This window comes from Salmo salar, chromosome ssa13, assembly GCF_905237065.1.
Source record: "Salmo salar chromosome ssa13, Ssal_v3.1, whole genome shotgun sequence".
Taxonomy (NCBI): Eukaryota; Metazoa; Chordata; class Actinopteri; order Salmoniformes; family Salmonidae; genus Salmo; species Salmo salar.
In genome coordinates this window covers 93,434,835-93,452,061 of record NC_059454.1, presented here as the reverse complement: position 1 = coordinate 93,452,061, position 17,227 = coordinate 93,434,835, and the positions used below count along the sequence as shown (strand labels likewise).

Below are 17,227 nucleotides of genomic sequence, written 5' to 3'. Positions count from 1 at the left end.
GCTCAAAGCTGAGCACAGAACTACCAAACGGACAAATAACTTTCCAATGTACATATCGGTCTGTGTTACTGTATTTTAGGCGTGACTGTTCAACATGTCTTGACCTGATGACATCCATCTTTCCTAGGTGTCTGCATGCAAAGATACAGGCTATGACTGGTTTGAGCAGCTGCTTCAAAACGTGAGTATTTTGAATTGTGTCTGTGTATTACATGGTAATAGTTGGCCTGGAGTTTTGTTCGTAACTTTTTTTTCATTGGCTCAGGTTTATTGATTATCACATGTAGGCCTATTTATGGTTATGGAGAGTATCAAGCACAGGAAGTAATGCTGTTTACTTCAGGTTATCCTTGAAACGTCTGTACTGTGACTTATTTATCAGTTTTCTCTGAGAGCTGTTGCAAATGAGTTCAAGACAGACTTGTGATGTTGTATGCCTCATCTCACAACCTCCCCCTACTCTATCCCTGTTTAGCTGCTGAAGACCGAGGAAGATGCCGCCTATAAGCCAGCCAGAAAGGCCTGCGTTCAGCTGGTGGACAATCTAGTGGAACACATCCTAAAATATGAAGAGTCTCTCACTGGTATGGAGCTCACTCACAGCTATCTTTGGTGTACTCACGGTTTTGATTTCAAATTGTCATTTATACTGACACATGAATGTACTGTTGATTATGATATGATAAACTCTCATGGACTGTGAGAAAGTCCAGTTGAGTCTGAAGGAAGGATCTGTGTTTGTGTTTCAGACATTGAGAACAAGGGGGTGAATTCCAACCGTCTGGTGTCCTGCATCACCACCCTCTTTCTGTTCAGTAAAATCCGATCCCAGCTGATGGTCAAACATGCCATGACCATCCAGCCTTATCTCACCACCAAGTGCAACGTAAGGACACTTTCTCTCCTCAATTTGTAGAAATTTACTGTAGTTATTGTGATGTTTTTTTCTTCTGAAATAAGTAATTGAATATTGTGCCAGGTGTAAAAGTTCAAGGCAAACAATGTCCACTTGATTTTACATAGAGCTCTAGGGCCATCTAGTGGTTGATCGTTGTCGGTACAAGTTTTATACAACAACCTGACCAACGGGGTCAAGCTGTGACTCACAACATAAAAATCTCTCTGGCTGTATCAATTTATTTTATTTCTTTAACCTTTATTTAACTAGGCAAGTCAGTTAAGAACAAATTATTATTTTACAATGACAGCCTACCCCGGCCAAACCCTATCAATATGGATTTGTCTTGTGTTTCCAGACCCAGAGCGACTTCATGGTGATCTGTAACGTGGCCAAGATCCTTGAGCTGGTGATCCCTCTGATGGAGCACCCCTCTGAGACCTTCCTCACCACCATAGAGGAAGACCTGATGAAGCTCATCATCAAATACGGCATGACGGTATGTCTCTTGTAAAGGCTACAGCTTGTACCCAGGTTCAATACTAAAATAACCGTGAAGGAACAAATAAAAGGTGTTAAAATGCTGTTTTTAGTTATTCGGTAATCTTGTTTCTCAGGTTGTACAACACTGTGTGAGCTGTCTTGGAGCTGTGGTGAACAGGGTGACTCGCAACTACAAGTTTGTTTGGGCTTGTTTCAACCGTTACTATGGTGCCCTGACCAAGCTGAAGACCCAGCACTCTGAGGACTCCAACAACCCTGTTCTGGCTGCTAACAAACCGGCCTTGCTGCGCTCGCTGTTCACTGTGGGGGCACTCTGTCGCCACTTTGACTTTGACGAGGAGGAATTCAAGGGCCCCACAAAGGTCAGTCCAGGAAGACTCATTTTTCTTAACCTCTATGGGCTAGGTGGGACGCTAGCGTGCCACCCGTGGTGCACTCCATCAACAGCAGGTGCATTTCAAGAGCGGCAAATTTGAATCCGAATAAATGTCAAAATTCAAATTTTTCAAACATACAACTATTTTACACCCTTTGAAAGATAAACATCTCCTTAATCTAACCACGTTTTACGATTTCAAAAAGGTTTTACGGCGAAAGCATAAATTTAGAGTATGTTAGGACAGTACATTTACAAGAGTTGTGTGTAATGTTTTGTCAATTCAAAGACAGGGTCACCAAAACCATAAAACCAGCTAAAATGATGCACTAACCTTTTACAATCTCCATCAGATGACACTCCTAGGACATTATGTTAGACAATGCATGCATTTTTAGTTCTATCAAGTTCATATTTATATCCAAAAACAGCGTTTTACTATGGCATTGATGTTGAGGAAATCGTTTCCCTCCAATAACCGGCAGTCAAGTCAGCGTCACAAATTAAATAATTAAAATTAGAAAACATTGGTAAAATATTATATTGTCATTTAAAGAATTATAGATTTACATCTCTTGAACGCAATCAACTTGCCAGATTTAAAAATAACCTTACTGGGAAATCACACTTTGCAATAATCTGAGCACTGCGCCCAGAAAAATACGCGTTGCGATACAGACTAGACGTCATGTTGGGGAGATCTAAAATCGAAAATACTATGTAAATAATCCATTACCTTTGATTCTCTTCATCAGATGTCACTTCCAGGTATCACAGGTCCATAACGAATGTAGTTTTGTTCAAAAAAGCTCATCATTTATGTCCAAAAATCTCCGTCTTGTTAGCACATGATCTAAGCCAGCCGGACTTCTCGTCATGAACGAGGGGAAAAAAATATTTCCGTTCGTTCAAACATGTCAAACGTTGTATAGCATAAATCATTAGGGCCTTTTTTAACCAGAACATGAATAATATTCAAGGTGGACGAATGCATACTCTTTTATAACGTATTGGAACGAGGGTACCCAACATGAACTCGCGCGCCAGGTGTCTAATGGGCCATCATCGTTCCATGGCTCTTGTTCGGTCAGATCTCCCTCCAGAAGACTCAAAACACTTTGTAAAGGCTGGTGACATCTAGTGGAAGCAATAGGAAGTGCCAAAATATTCCTCAGCCCCTGTGTTTTTCAATGGGATAGGTTTAAAGGTAATACAACACATCAGGTATCCACTTCCTGTCAGAAAATGTCTCAGGGTTTTGCCTGCCAAATGAGTTCTGTTATACTCACAGACACCATTCAAACAGTTTTAGAAAATTTAGGGTGTTTTCTATCCATATGTAATAAGTATATGCATATTCTAGTTACTGGGTAGGAGTGGTAACCAGATTAAATCGGGTATGTTTTTTTATCCAGCCGTGTCAATACTGCCCCCTAGCCCTAACAGGTTAACATTGTTGTGACCAACTTTTTAAAATATTTTTTATATATATAATACTTTTATGAAAGACGGGACTAAGAACTTGATGTTGCTTTTCCCTTGTGTGTTGTAGGTTGTGATAAAGGAGAAAGTGATGGAGCTTTTGCTGTACTTCACTAAGCATGAAGATGAGGAAGTTCAGACCAAGGCCATCATTGGTCTAGGTAAAGCTCACCTCACCCTACCACAGACCATGTGTTGTTTAATAATGACCCTTCTGTATTGGTATTGCAGCACCTTCTGTCATTCATCGCCAATGGCTTGTTTCCCTGGTCCCTCAGTGTTGATATTCCTCTTTCTCCCTATCCCCCTTTCTCCATTCTCCAGGCTTCCAGTTCATCCAGTACCCAGGGCTGATGTTCATGCAGGATGTGATGAGTCTGTACAACGGCATCCTGTCGGACAGGAAGAGCTCTGTCAACCTAAAGATCCAGGTGCTGAAGAACCTGCAGACATACCTGCAGGAGGAAGACTCGCGCATGCAGGAGGCCGATCAACAGTGTGAGTCTCACCTCTGTGTCCATTCAATATAATATATATGCTATTTACTCCAAAGTGACTTACAAAATGAAGTGCATACATTTTTGTATTGGTGGCCCTAGCTCATTCATTCATATCAATACAGGTAGAAAAGAAGTCCACACAAGCACAGCAATAAAAATAAGTTGATAGAATGGAGCTAAGGATATTGGATGTGTTAGTTAGGGCATGCCTCCATGATGTTGTTGTCTAGCGACTAGTTTCCTAAATGGCTCTTGTCTTTGTACGTCTGCAGGGAAGAAGCTGTCGAAGCAGGAGGACCTGAAGGAGATGGGTGACATCTCGTCAGGTATGAGCAGCTCCATCATGCAGCTGTACCTGAAGCAGGTGCTGGAGGCCTTCTTCCACACACAGTCCACCGTACGACATTTTGCCCTCAACGTCATTGCCCTGACACTCAACCAGGGCCTCATCCATCCTGTACAGGTACGCTTCCACCTCAGATAGTACACACCACTGAGCTACTCTTCTCAAACAAGGCATGCACAAACTCTGGTCAGTTAAAGAATTAGAAAAGACTCTGGCCTAGGGTGGTGTAGCGGTCTAGGCCACTGCCTCTGGTGCACATCACCAGGCGGTAAATTAGTTAATAGACCAATAGGAAAGAGTTCCAAACCTCTCTGCCAATAACAGCTAGTTTTAACTGTCTACTCGGACCACTCCCAGACAGCTAAATTATTGCTTGAAAAATTACTCTTTGCCAAGAAGCTATTTTTGTTTCTTTTTGACCATTTGAATTGAAAACCATGACAGGACGGTACTAAATTGTTACCCCAGAAATGATTTGATATTGAGATAAAAAACAGTTGCATTGGACCTTTAATAGATGTAACTAGACATCATGCTGTGCACAGGGTTTTTACTTAATTTAGGACTGGAATAAATAAGTGTTAATATGGGTGAAGTACCAATATACAACTACGTGTTTCCACAGCTTTGTAATCCCTGTTGACCCAACCTCCTGTTTTGTTTCAGTGTGTGCCCTACCTGATTGCCATGGGAACGGACCCAGAGCCCACCATGAGGAATAAGGCAGACCAGCAGCTGGTGGAGATTGATAAGAAATACAGCGGCTTCATCCATGTGAGTGTTTCTGTCTGTAGACTGGTCTCAGGGTAATCAAATCAAATCAAATGTATTTTTATATAGCCCTTCGTACATCAGCTGATATTCTCAAAGTGCTGTACAGAAACCCAGCCTAAAACCCCAAACAGCAAGCAAAGCATGTGAAAGAAGCACGGTGGCTAGGAAAAACTCCCTAGGAAAAACTCCCTAGAAAGGCCAAAAACCTAGGAAGAAACCTAGAGAGGAACCAGGCTATGAGGGGTGGCCAGTCCTCTTCTGGCTGTGCAGGGTGGATATTATAACAGAACATGGTCAAGATGTTAAAATATTCATAAATGACCAGCATGGTCAAATAATAATAATCATAGTAGTTGTCGAGGGTGCAACAAGCACGTCCGGTGAACAGGTCAGGGTTCCATAGCCGCAGGCAGAACAGTTGAAACTGGAGCAGCAGCACGGCCAGGTGGACTGGGGACAGCAAGGAGTCATCATACCAGGTAGTCCTGAGGCATGGTCCTAGGGCTCAGGTCCTCCGAGAGAAAGACAGAAAGAGAGAAAGAGAGAATTAGAGAGAGCATATTTAAATTCACACAGGACACCGGATAAGACAAGAGAAATACTCCAGATGTAACAGACTGACCCTAGCCCCCCGACACATAAACTACTGCAGCATAAATACTGGAGGCTGAGACAGGAGGGATCAGAAGACACTGTGGCCCCATCCGATGATACCCCGGACAGGGCCAAACAGGCAGGATATAACCCCACCCACTTTGCCAAAGCACAGCCCCCACACCACTAGAGGGATGTCTCCAACCACCAACTTACCGTCCTAAGACAAGGCCGAGTATAGCCCACAACGATCTCCGCCATGGCACAACCCAAGGGGGGGGCGCCAACCCAGACAGGAAGACCACGTCAGTGACTCAACCCACTCAAGTGACACACCCCTCCCATGGACAGCATGGAAGAACACCAGTAGGCCAGTGACTCAGCCCCTGTAAAAGGGTTAGAGGCAGAGAATCCCAGTGGAAAGAGGGGAACCGGCAAGGCAGAGACAGCAAGGGCGGTTCGTTGCTCCAGCCTTTCCGTTCACCTTCACACTCCTGGGCCAGACTATACTTAATCATAGGACCTACTGAAGAGATAAGTCCTCAGTAAAGACTTAAAGGTTGAGACTGAGTCTGCGTCTCTCACATTGGTAGGCAGACCATTCCATAAAAATGGAGCTCTATAGGAGAAAGCCCTACCTCCAGCCGTTTGCTTAGAAATTCTAGGGACAATTAGGAGGCCTGCGTCTTGTGACCGTAGCGTACGTGTAGGTATGTACGGCAGGACCAAATCGGAAAGATAGGTAGGAGCAAGCCCATGTAATGCTTTGTAGGTTAGCAGTAAAACCTTGAAATCAGCCCTTGCCTTAACAGGAAGCCAGTGTAGGGAGGCTAGCACTGGAGTAATATGATAAATTTTTTTGGTTCTAGTCAGGATTCTAGCAGCCGTATTTAGCACTAACTGAAGTTTATTTAGTGCTTTATCCGGGTAGCCGGAAAGTAGAGCATTGCAGTAGTCCAGCCTAGAAGTAACAAAAGCATGGATTAATTTTTCTGCGTCATTTTTGGACAGAAAATTTCAGATTTTTGCAATGTTACGTAGATGGAAAAAAGCCTTGATATGTTCTTCAAAAGAGAGATCAGGGTCCAGAGTAACGCCGAGGTCCTTCACAGTTTTATTTGAGACGACTGTACAACCATCCAGATTAATTGTCAGATTCAACAGAAGATCTCTTTGTTTCTTGGGACCTAGAACAAGCATCTCTGTTTTGTCCGAGTTTAAAAGTAAAAAGTTTGCAGCCATCCACTTCTTTATGTCTGAAACACAAGCTTCTAGCGAGGGCAATTTTGGGGCTTCACCATGTTTCATTGAAATGTACAGCTGTGTGTCGTCCGCATAGCAGTGAAATTTAACATTATGTTTTCGAATTACATCCCCAGAGGTAAAATATATAGTGAAAACAATAGTGGTCCTAAAACGGAACCTTGAGGAACACCGAAATTTACAATTGATTTGTCAGAGGACAAACCATTCACAGAGACAAACTGATATCTTTCCGACAGATAAGATCTAAACCAGGCCAGAACTTGTCCATGTAGACCAATTTGGGTTTCCAATCTCTCCAAAAGAATGTGGTGATCGATGGTATCAAAAGCGGCACTAAGATCTAGGAGCACGAGGACAGATGCAGAGCCTCGGTCTGACGTCATTAAAAGGTCATTTACCACCTTCACAAGTGCAGTCTCAGTGCTATGATGGGGTCTAAAACCAGACTGAAGCGTTTCGTATACATTGTTTGTCTTCAGGAAGGCAGTGAGTTGCTGTGCAACAGCTTTTTCTAAAATTTTTGAGAGGAATGGAAGATTCGATATAGGCCGATAGTTTTTTATAATTTCTGGATCAAGATTCGGCTTTTTCAAGAGAGGCTTTATTACTGCCACTTTTAGTGAGCTTGGTACACATCCGGTGGATAGAGAGCCGTTTATTATGTTCAACATAGGAGGGCCAAGCACAGGAAGCAGCTCTTTCAGTAGTTTAGTTGGAATAGGGTCCAGTATGCAGCTTGAGGGTTTGGAGGCCATGATTATTTTCATCATTGCGTCAAGAGATATAGTACTAAAACACTTTAGTATCTCCCTTGATCCTAGGTCCTGGCAGAGTTGTGTAGACTCAGGACAATGGAGCTTTGGAGGAATACCCAGATTTAAAGAGGAGTCTGTAATTTGCTTTCTAATGATCATGATCTTTTCCTCAAAGAAGTTCATAAATTTATTACTGCTGAAGTGAAAGCCATCCTCCATTTGCGAAGGCTGCTTTTTAGTTAGCTTTGCGACAGTATCAAAAAGAAATTTCGGATTGTTCTTATTTTCCTCAATTAAGTTGGAAAAATAGGATGATCGAGCAGCAGTGAGGGCTCTTCGATACTGCACGGTACTGTCTTTCCAAGCTAGTCGGAAGACTTCCAGTTTGGTGTGGCGCCATTTCCGTTCCAATTTTCTGGAAGCTTGCTTCAGAGCTCGTGTATTTTCTGTATACCAGGGAGCTAGTTTCTTATGACAGATGTTTTTAGTTTTTAGGGGTGCAACTGCATCTAGGGTAATGCGCAAGGTTAAATTGAGTTCCTCGGTCAGGTGGTTAACTGATTTTTGTCCTCTGACGTCCTTGGGTAGGCAGAGGCAGTCTGGAAGGGCATCAAGAAATCTTTGGGTTGTCTGAGAATTTATAGCACGACTTTTAATGCTCCTTGGTTGGGGTCTGATCAGATTATTTGTTGCAATTGCAAACGTAATAAAATGGTGGTCCGATAGTCCAGGATTATGAGGAAAAACATTTAGATCCACAACATTTATTCCATGGGACAAAACTAGGTCCAGAGTATGACTGTGGCAGTGAGTAGGTCCAGAGACATGCTGGACAAAACCCACTGAGTCGATGATGGCTCCGAAAGCCTTTTGGAGTGGGTCTGTGGACTTTTCCATGTGAATGTTAAAGTCACCAAAAATTAGAATATTATCTGCTATGACTACAAGATCCGATAGGAATTCAGGTGAGGAACACTGCATATGGCCCAGGAGGCCTGTAAACAGTAGCTATAAAAAGTGAGTGAGTAGGCTGCATAGATTTCATGACTAGAAGCTCAAAAGACGAAAACGTCATAGTTTTTTTTTTGTAAATTGAAATTTGCTATCGTAAATGTTAGCAACACCTCCGCCTTTGCCGGATGCACGGGGGGTATGGTCACTAGTGTAACCAGGGGGTGAGGCCTCATTTAACACAGTAAATTCATCAGGCTTAAGCCATGTTTCAGTCAGGCCAATCACATCAAGATTATTATCAGTGATTAGTTCATTGACTATAACTGCCTTGGAAGTGAGGGATCTAACATTAAGTAACCCAATTTTGAGATGTGAGGTATCACAATCTCTTTCAATAATGGCAGGAATGGAGGAGGTCTTTATACTAGTGAGATTGCTAAAGCGAACACCGCCATTTTTAATTTTGCCCAACCTAGATCGAGGCACAGACACGGTCTCAATGGGGAAAGCTGAGCTGACTACGCTGACTGTGCTAGTGGCAGACTCCACTAAGCTGGCAGGCTGGCTAACAGCCTGCTGCCTGGCCTGCACCCTATTTCATTGTGGAGCTAGAGGAGTTAGAGCCCTGTCTATGTTCGTAGATAAGATGAGAGCACCCCTCCAGCTAGGATGGAGTCCGTCACTCCTCAACAGGCCAGGCTTGGTCCTGTTTGTGGGTGAGTCCCAGAAAGAGGGCCAATTATCTACAAATTCTATCTTTTGGGAGGGGCAGAAAACAGTTTTCAACCAGCGATTGAGTTGTGAGACTCTGCTGTAGAGCTCATCACTCCCCCTAACTGGGAGGGGGTCAGAGACAATTAATCGATGCCGACACATCTTTCTAGCTGATTTACACGCTGAAGCTATGTTGCGCTTGGTGACCTCTGACTGTTTCATCCTAACATCGTTGGTGCCGACGTGGATAACAATATCTCTATACTCTCTACACTCGCCAGTTTTAGCTTTAGCCAGCACCGTCTTTAGATTAGCCTTAACGTCTGCGGGTAATGGAGTCGCCAATGACTAGGAAGAGTAGACTGGCCTCTCAACAGGCTGGTAATGTGATCATCTATTGTACAGTATGTTATCGATGTATAGAACGTGTTTGGTTGTGTGTGTGTCCAGATGAAGGCTGTGGCGGGGATGAAGATGTCCTACCAGGTGCAGCAGGCTATCTGGTCAGCTAAGGGTACGGTGATCCGGGGTTACCGGCAGGACGAGACCACCTCAGCCCTCTGCGCCCACCTCTTCTCCATGGTCCGATCCAACCGGCAGCACCGACGAGCCTTCCTCATCTCTCTGCTCAACTTGTTTGATGACAGCTCGGTGAGTTCCTCCTTCCCCCTAGACACACACTAAGAATAATCAGTATTATAGCAGTAAACATTCATATACAATCCTTATTTTTATAGACAAAATGAACAGTTTTGTGAAGTAATGTTTGGTATTTGTGACTTTCCCCCTGCAGAAGATGGAGGTCAACATGCTCCTGTACATGGCAGACAACCTAGCCTGTTTCCCCTACCAGATCCAGGAGGAGCCTCTTTTCATCATGCACCACATTGACATCACCCTGTCTGTGTCAGGCAGCAACCTGCTGCAGTCCTTCAAGGAGGTAGGTGATACACACGTCACTATGTAGTGTCTGTCAGCAGCCTTGCCATAAGTACTTCAAAGATCACACATAGCCACAAGTGCACAGGCTTGTGAAAACACTAACTATAATGTGACTTTTATAGACTTTAACAAGCTGTCGTGGGTTTTATATCCTATTACAATCCCTAACGATAGCCTTTGTTTGGTTGTGAATGACTGACTCACTCCTCTGTCCTCTCTGCAGTCCCTTCTCAAAGAGCCAAGGCAGCGGGAGAAGAAGCTGAAAGAGAGGAAGTACCAGTCAGAGGAGGAGAACTCGTCATCGTCGTCGTCATCGGAGGAGGAACATCACCGTCACAGCATCAGCTCCAACAGTAGTGACGAGGACGACGAGGTGGTCCGCAGGCTCAAGAAGCCCAAACACCGGGCCCAGGCCCCTGTGGAGTCAGACTCTGACTCTGACCTGGAAATGGAGGACTTGGACAAGGTGATGCAGCGTCTGCCTGACAACCCCATCCCCCTGTTGGACTTTGCCAACGCCTCACAGGGAATACTACTACTACTGGTTCTTAAGCAGCATCTCAAGAACCTCTACGGCTTCTCGGACAGGTACGTCAATGCCAGGAGGAACACAACCACATAACATCTCACCTTACCGCCTCACTGGACATGAAAGACAGAGCTAGGAAGATCACAATATCTTGATATGTCTTTTTATGTTGCCATGACAATTTCTCAGTTAAAGTTGCACTATGCAGAAAACGCTCCGCCATTTCCTGGTTGCTAAAACTCTAATGAACTCATCAAAAAAAGAAACGTCCTCTCACTGTCAACTGCGTTTATTTTCAGCAAACTTAACATGTGTAAATATTTGTATGAACATAACAAGTTTCAACAACTGAGACATAAACTGAACAAGTTCCACAGACATGTGACTAACAGAAATGGAATAATGTGTCCCTGAACAAAGGGGGGGGGGGGTCAAAAGTAACAGTCAGTATCTGGTGTGGCCACCAGCTGCATTAAGTACTGCAGTGCATCTCCTCCTCATGGACTGCACCAGATTTGTCAGTTCTTGCTGTGAAATGTTACCCCACTCTTCCACCAAGGCACCTGCAAGTTCCCAGACATTTCTGGGGGAATGGCCCTAGCCCTCACCCTCCGATCCAACAGGTCCCAGACGTGCTCAATGGGATTGAGATCGGGGCTCTTCGCTGGCCATGGCAGAACACTGACATTCCTGTCTTGCAGGAAATCACGCACAGAACGAGCAGTATGGCTGGTGGCATTGTCATGCTGGAGGGTCATCTCAGGATGAGCCTGCAGGAAGGGTACCAAATGAGGGAGGAGGATGTCTTCCCTGTAACGCACAGCCTTGAGATTGCCTGCAATGACAACAAGCTCAGTCCAATGATGCTGTAACACACCGCCCCAGACCATGACGGACCCTTCACCTCCAAATCGATTTTGCTCCAGAGTACAGGCCACGGTGTAATGGTGTTTATGGTTCATTGAACAAGCATGGGAAACAGCATTTAAAACCTTTACAATGAAGATCTGAGAAGTTATTTCGATTTTTACGAATTATCTTTGAAAGACAGGGTCCTGAAAAAGGAACGTTTCTTTTTTTGCTGAGTTTAGTTTGCCTAATTTCAATTTGTGACAAAATAAGCTAGTATAGTGTAGAGAATCATTGTACCATCTAAACCGCTGTGAAATAACTTTTCCATAACCAAAAATAATGTTGTTTTATCTGTTTGAAGCTAATGTACAATACCAAAAGTAAAAGACGCAAAAACAAAACTTGAGAACGGGAAGCATAAAAATAGTGAGCACAGAGCAGATCTACAGCCTCTTTACTTGCTTTCAATTAGAATGATTGATCTATAACTGACATTTCTATGTGAATTTGGTCAGGTTGCCCAAAAGGTTACATATTGCCACTTTAATGAGGAATTAACCTAAACTCGACTTCTTCCTCTGCCCACTGTAGTAAAATCCAAAAGTACTCTCCGACGGAATCGGCCAAGGTATACGAGAAGGCGGTGAACAGGAAGGGTCACGTGCACTTCAGCCCTCACCAGACACTGGACTTCCTGACCTCTGACCTGGCCAACGTAGAACTCACCTACGACATCAAGAGGAGGATCGTCAAACAGTACCTAGATGTAAGAGCTCACTCTGACCACATTTCCTTCTTTTTTTTAAAGTCTTGAGTCGTTTAGTTTAGGGTCCTGTAATGGAGTTAAGGAAAATAGGGATTGGAATTCCAATTTACTTCCTGAATTTAAACAGAATTGAACCAGATGGAGTTCCTTTTTGTACTTTGTAAACGGTGTGCAGTAAATTAAACTAGCATTGTCTGAGCACAGCAGACTGGTTAACATTCTGGTCTCTCTCAGTTCAAGTTACTGATGGAGCATTTGGACCCTGATGAAGAGGATGAGGAAGGTGAGGCGTCAGCCAGTGCTAATGCCAGAAACAAAGCCATCACTTCATTGCTGGGAGGGCACAGCCACCAGGACCACAAGAACCACCACCAGGACCACAAGAACCACCACCAGGCTCCTATAGAGACGGACGACGACGAGAGCGACGGAGATGAGAAAACCCCAGTGGTGAGCCCTAAGCAGCCTGTTATTGCACTGTCATACAGCTGTTATTGTCCCTGTTAAGGATTTCTTAGAAGACTGATAACTGCCATGTTGGCTTCTTAAACCTATGTGCTCTCTCCAGTTAGTTGGATGTTGTAGTAAAGGAATGCTATGTGAGGTGTAACACTGCTGTTTCTCTCCCCAGTCATCACGGCGGTCGAGGAAGCACGGCGACTCTGCAGAGGCATCAGGTCACATGAATGAGATGTTGGCCGCCAGGGACGTCATCGCCCTCTGCTGCCCCAAGTACAAGGACCGGCCGCAGATCGCCCGCATCATCCAGAAGACCAACACGGGCTACAGAGTGCAATGGATGGCTGGCTCGTACTCTGGAGTCTGGGGCGAGGCTAAGAAACGGGACGGACGCAAAACGGTGCCTTGGGTGGACACTATCAAGGAGTCTGACATTATTTACAAGAAAATCGCCTTGACGAGTGCACACAAGCTGACGAACAGAGTGGTGCAGACTTTACGGTCACTGTACTCAGCGAAGGAGGGAACTTCCTAATCGACTATACGGTTATTCTCAGACAAACTCTTTGCAGCCAAACTCTACTATGAGGATACAACGTTTTTCTAATACAGAAAAGACAAATATACTACAGACATGCAAAACATAAATGTAAGCACGAGATAGCAGAGAGAGGAGAGCAGGTATTGTGAACTTTTGGTCTGTGATGAACATTTTAATCTGGATCCAGGATATGTTTAAGTTAAACAGAAAAAACACAAGAAGGAAATGTTTGGATAACATTGCGTGGAAGCTCCTTCGCTGTTGTACAGCAACTCGGTTGTTTGATTTTCCCACTGTATCAAAGTTTAACACAAAAAAAAACAATGTTTATCTCTGACAAATTCTGTTTAAAAAAAAAATAAACAAAGTGAATGTTGGAAATTAGTCTGTTAATGTTCTAAATAAAGTGTTCTTGGAGTTTAACCTAGCACCGGTTGGATTTCTTTAGCTTAGCTCAGTTTCCAGGGAAGCTACTTTTAAAACCTTTACCTTTTCTTTTATGTTTTATTCCCTTTATTTGTTTACCCATGCTGTACAATGGAGTCTCTTGGATATAATTTATTCTGTTGAAAGCGAAGCGTGCAGTATCTGTGGCCTACATGCAGGGGAGTTTTTTGTAAATGTAGAATTTGATGTATTAGGTCAAAGGTCACCCGAGAGAGAAAAGGGATCCCCAGCACTTCTGGCGGAGCAAATATTGCAATAAATATTTTTTACTTCTCTTTGTTACTTGTCTCGTTTGCAATTGACTTTATTTTATTTTTTCATGGGGATGGTGCGCCACCATGCAGTATCTCTTGTCAACTTGTAATTTTTGTTTTATTTTTAGATTGAAAACATGGAAGGTCCAAGGTGATGGTAAAGGCGACGGTATTTTGAATCCCTAGTAGTAGAATTGCAATATGGTCAATTTTGTCTTAGGTTGAATGTGGTGGTTTAGTAGTGCACCATGTTTGATTACCTAGGTGTCTGAAACTCAGAAACATTGTAAATCCATGACTCATCAACTCCGTTTCAGAGAGGGCCTTGCATAATGCAGGGGTGAATCCCTCTGGTATCTTGTTTCTTCTGTATGCCACTGCCAGTTTCTGTCATGAACTGGATTGAGTAAGGTAAAACCATGTACTGTATGAACTTGGAGGATCCACACATGAACAAAAATATTCTGAAAAATTGAAATATATGACTCTAGCCCCACTGTTACGGAAAGAAACGGTTTATGCTGCATCTGTCAGATGCTAAAGGCCAATATGGCTAGCTGCCCATTTGGTTTCAGGCTTAAACAAGGTCCTGGGACTAACTCAGTACCAGGAAATGAGAGGCTTTCTAACATTTGGCATATGAGCTGCACCAGAGATACTGTATACAGTCGTGGCCAAAAGTTTTGAGAATGACACATTCATTTTCACAAAAGTCTGCTGCCTCAGTTTGTATGATGGCAATTTGCATATACTCCAGAATGTTATGAAGAGTGATCAGATGAATTGCAATTAATTGAAAAGTCCCTCTTTGCCATGCAAATGAACTGAATCCCCCAAAAACATTTCCACTGCATTTCAGCCCTGCCACAAAAGGACCAGCGATTCTCTCGTTAACACAGGTGTGAGTGATGAGGAGGACAAGGCTGGAGATCATTCTGTCATGCTGATTGAGTTCGAATAACAGACTGGAAGCTTCAAAAGAAGGGTGGTGCTTGGAATCATTATTCTTCCTCTGTCAACCATGGTTACCTGCAAGGAAACACGTGCCGTCATCATTGCTTTGCACAAAAAGGGCTTCACAGGCAAGGATACTGCTGCCTGTAAGATTGCACCTAAATCAACCATTTATCGGATCATCAAGAACTTCAAGGAGAGCGGTTCAACTGTTGTGAAGAAGGCTTCAGGGCGCCTAAGAAAGTCCAGCAGGCACCAGGACTGTCTCCTAAAGTTGATTCAGTTGCGGGATCGGGGCACCACCAGTACAGAGCTTGCTCAGGAATGGCAGCAGGCAGGTGTGAGTGCATCTGCATGCAGTGAGGCGAAGACTTTTGGAGGATGGCCTGGTGTCAAGAAGGGAACAAAGAAGCCACTTCTCTCCAGGAAAAACAGCAGGGACCGACTGATATTCTGCAAAAGGTACAGGGATTGGACTGCTGAGGACTGGGGTAAAGTCATTTTCTCTGATGAATCCCCTTTCCGATTGTTTGGGGCATCCGGAAAACAGCTTGTCCGGAGAAGACGAGGTGAGCGCTACCATCAGTCCTGTGTCATGCCAACAGTAAAGCATCCTGAGACCATTCATGTGTGGGGTTGCTTCTCAGCCAAGGGAGTGGGCTCACTCACAATTTTGCCTAAGAACACAGCCATGAATAAAGAATGGTACCAACACAACCTCCGAAAGCAACTTCTCCCAACCATCCAGGAATAGTTTGGTGACGAACAATGCCTTTTCCAGCATGATGGAGCACCTTGCCATAAGGCAAAAGTGATAACTAAGTGGCTCGGGGAACAAAACATTTATATTTTGGGTCCACGGCCAGGAAACTCCCCAGACCTTAATCCCATTGAGAACTTGTGGTCAATCCTCAAGAAGCGGATGGACAAACAAAATCCCACACATTCTGACAAACTCCAGGCATTGATTATGCAAGAATGGGCTGCCATCAGTCAGGATGTGGCCCAGAAGTTAATTGGCAGCATGCCAGGCCGGATTGCAGAGGTCTTGAAAAAGAAGGGTCAACACTGCAAATATTGACTGCATCAACTTCATGTAATTGTCAATAAAAGCCTTTGACACTTATTTACATTTTAGTCATTTAGCAGACGCTCTTATCCAGAGCGACTTACAGTAGTGAATGCATACATTTCATTTCATACATTTTTTTATTTTAGATTTTTTTTTTGTACTGGCCCCCTGTGGGAATCGAACCCACAACCCTGGCGTTGCACACACCATGCTGGCGTTGCAAACATCATGCTCTACCAACTGAGCCACAGTTGGAATGAAATGCTTGTAATTATACTTCAGTATTCCATAGTAACATCTGACAAAAATATCTAAAGAGACTGAAGCAGCAGATTTTGTGAAAATGAATATTTGCGTCATTCTCAAAACTTTTGGCCACGACTGTATAATGATGAGATAGTCTCCGCCTTAACAATGGCAGTCGTCCCAAAGGTGGGAAGGCAGACGAGACGGTCTGCTTATTGCTGTATTCCCACGCGGACCCTCTTGCCACAGAACAATGAGCCAGATGTTTCACCGGATGTATAAATATGAGGCATCTGGTTGGCATTTCCACTCACCACCAAATAAGATGAGAGGAAGCACAGTGGGAGAAGTTGAGTGAGATGGATTTTGGCTGACATTATGTTGTTTTCTCATCAATGAAACATTTGATCTTAATACAATTTTCTGTTCACAAAATTAGAATCTGTACGTACAGAGTGGACTACGTTTTACCAAAGTTTCCAAAAAATCGCATTGTTTAAAATGCGTGCAAGGGTGAATTGCATTATTGAACACGTACACGTCACATAGTAGGCGTTCCCTAACGGAAATATTCAAATACATGCTAGAATGCGCCAATAGGATCTCGCTAGCTTGTGTTTGGCTCTGCCCACTTCCTTGCTTGTTCTGCCCACTATGATTCATTTGCTCCGATTGGAAACGGCTGTGGTCCATCTTGTGTTTGTTAAAAATCTTTGCTCCTCGCTTCGCCTCTTTCACGAGCTGTACATTATTTACCATGTCCAAAAGTATAGCTAAGACTCTGTCCCCACTTAGTGGACAGAAATTGACATTACAGTGTCAGTGATGCGACTGAAAACTAAAATACTATTCGGAGTCGTGTTGGTCTGTGGAAAGAAAGATTAGGCAGATTTTTAAAACATCGGGTAAAGAGCGTGGTGGAAATTCGCCTCTAACGGGTAGACAGTTCGCCAGTTTGTAGTAATAAAAACCGGAAATTAGTTACCTTTGCTTCGTTCAGCC

General features: G+C 43.7%; 1 protein-coding gene across 4 annotated transcripts in view; it reads left to right on the top strand.

Moving 5' to 3' along the window:
* The window catches only part of LOC106568173 (nipped-B-like protein B), a 74,886-nt gene extending 60,905 nt beyond the window's left edge, over window positions 1–13,981 (top strand). For all 4 annotated transcript variants that reach the window (XM_014138270.2, XM_014138269.2, XM_014138271.2 and 1 more), the window contains exons 33-47: window positions 128–181; window positions 476–584; window positions 750–886; window positions 1,257–1,397; window positions 1,516–1,764; window positions 3,331–3,421; window positions 3,585–3,758; window positions 4,033–4,223; window positions 4,773–4,880; window positions 9,614–9,814; window positions 9,957–10,103; window positions 10,329–10,693; window positions 12,078–12,252; window positions 12,487–12,702; window positions 12,884–13,981. In XM_014138270.2, coding sequence (XP_013993745.1) covers window positions 128–181; window positions 476–584; window positions 750–886; window positions 1,257–1,397; window positions 1,516–1,764; window positions 3,331–3,421; window positions 3,585–3,758; window positions 4,033–4,223; window positions 4,773–4,880; window positions 9,614–9,814; window positions 9,957–10,103; window positions 10,329–10,693; window positions 12,078–12,252; window positions 12,487–12,702; window positions 12,884–13,246 — 2,721 coding nt within the window. In that variant the 3' untranslated portion in view covers window positions 13,247–13,981. The remainder of the gene's footprint in view (window positions 1–127; window positions 182–475; window positions 585–749; window positions 887–1,256; window positions 1,398–1,515; window positions 1,765–3,330; window positions 3,422–3,584; window positions 3,759–4,032; window positions 4,224–4,772; window positions 4,881–9,613; window positions 9,815–9,956; window positions 10,104–10,328; window positions 10,694–12,077; window positions 12,253–12,486; window positions 12,703–12,883) is intronic.
* Window positions 13,982–17,227: the final 3,246 nt, after the last annotated feature.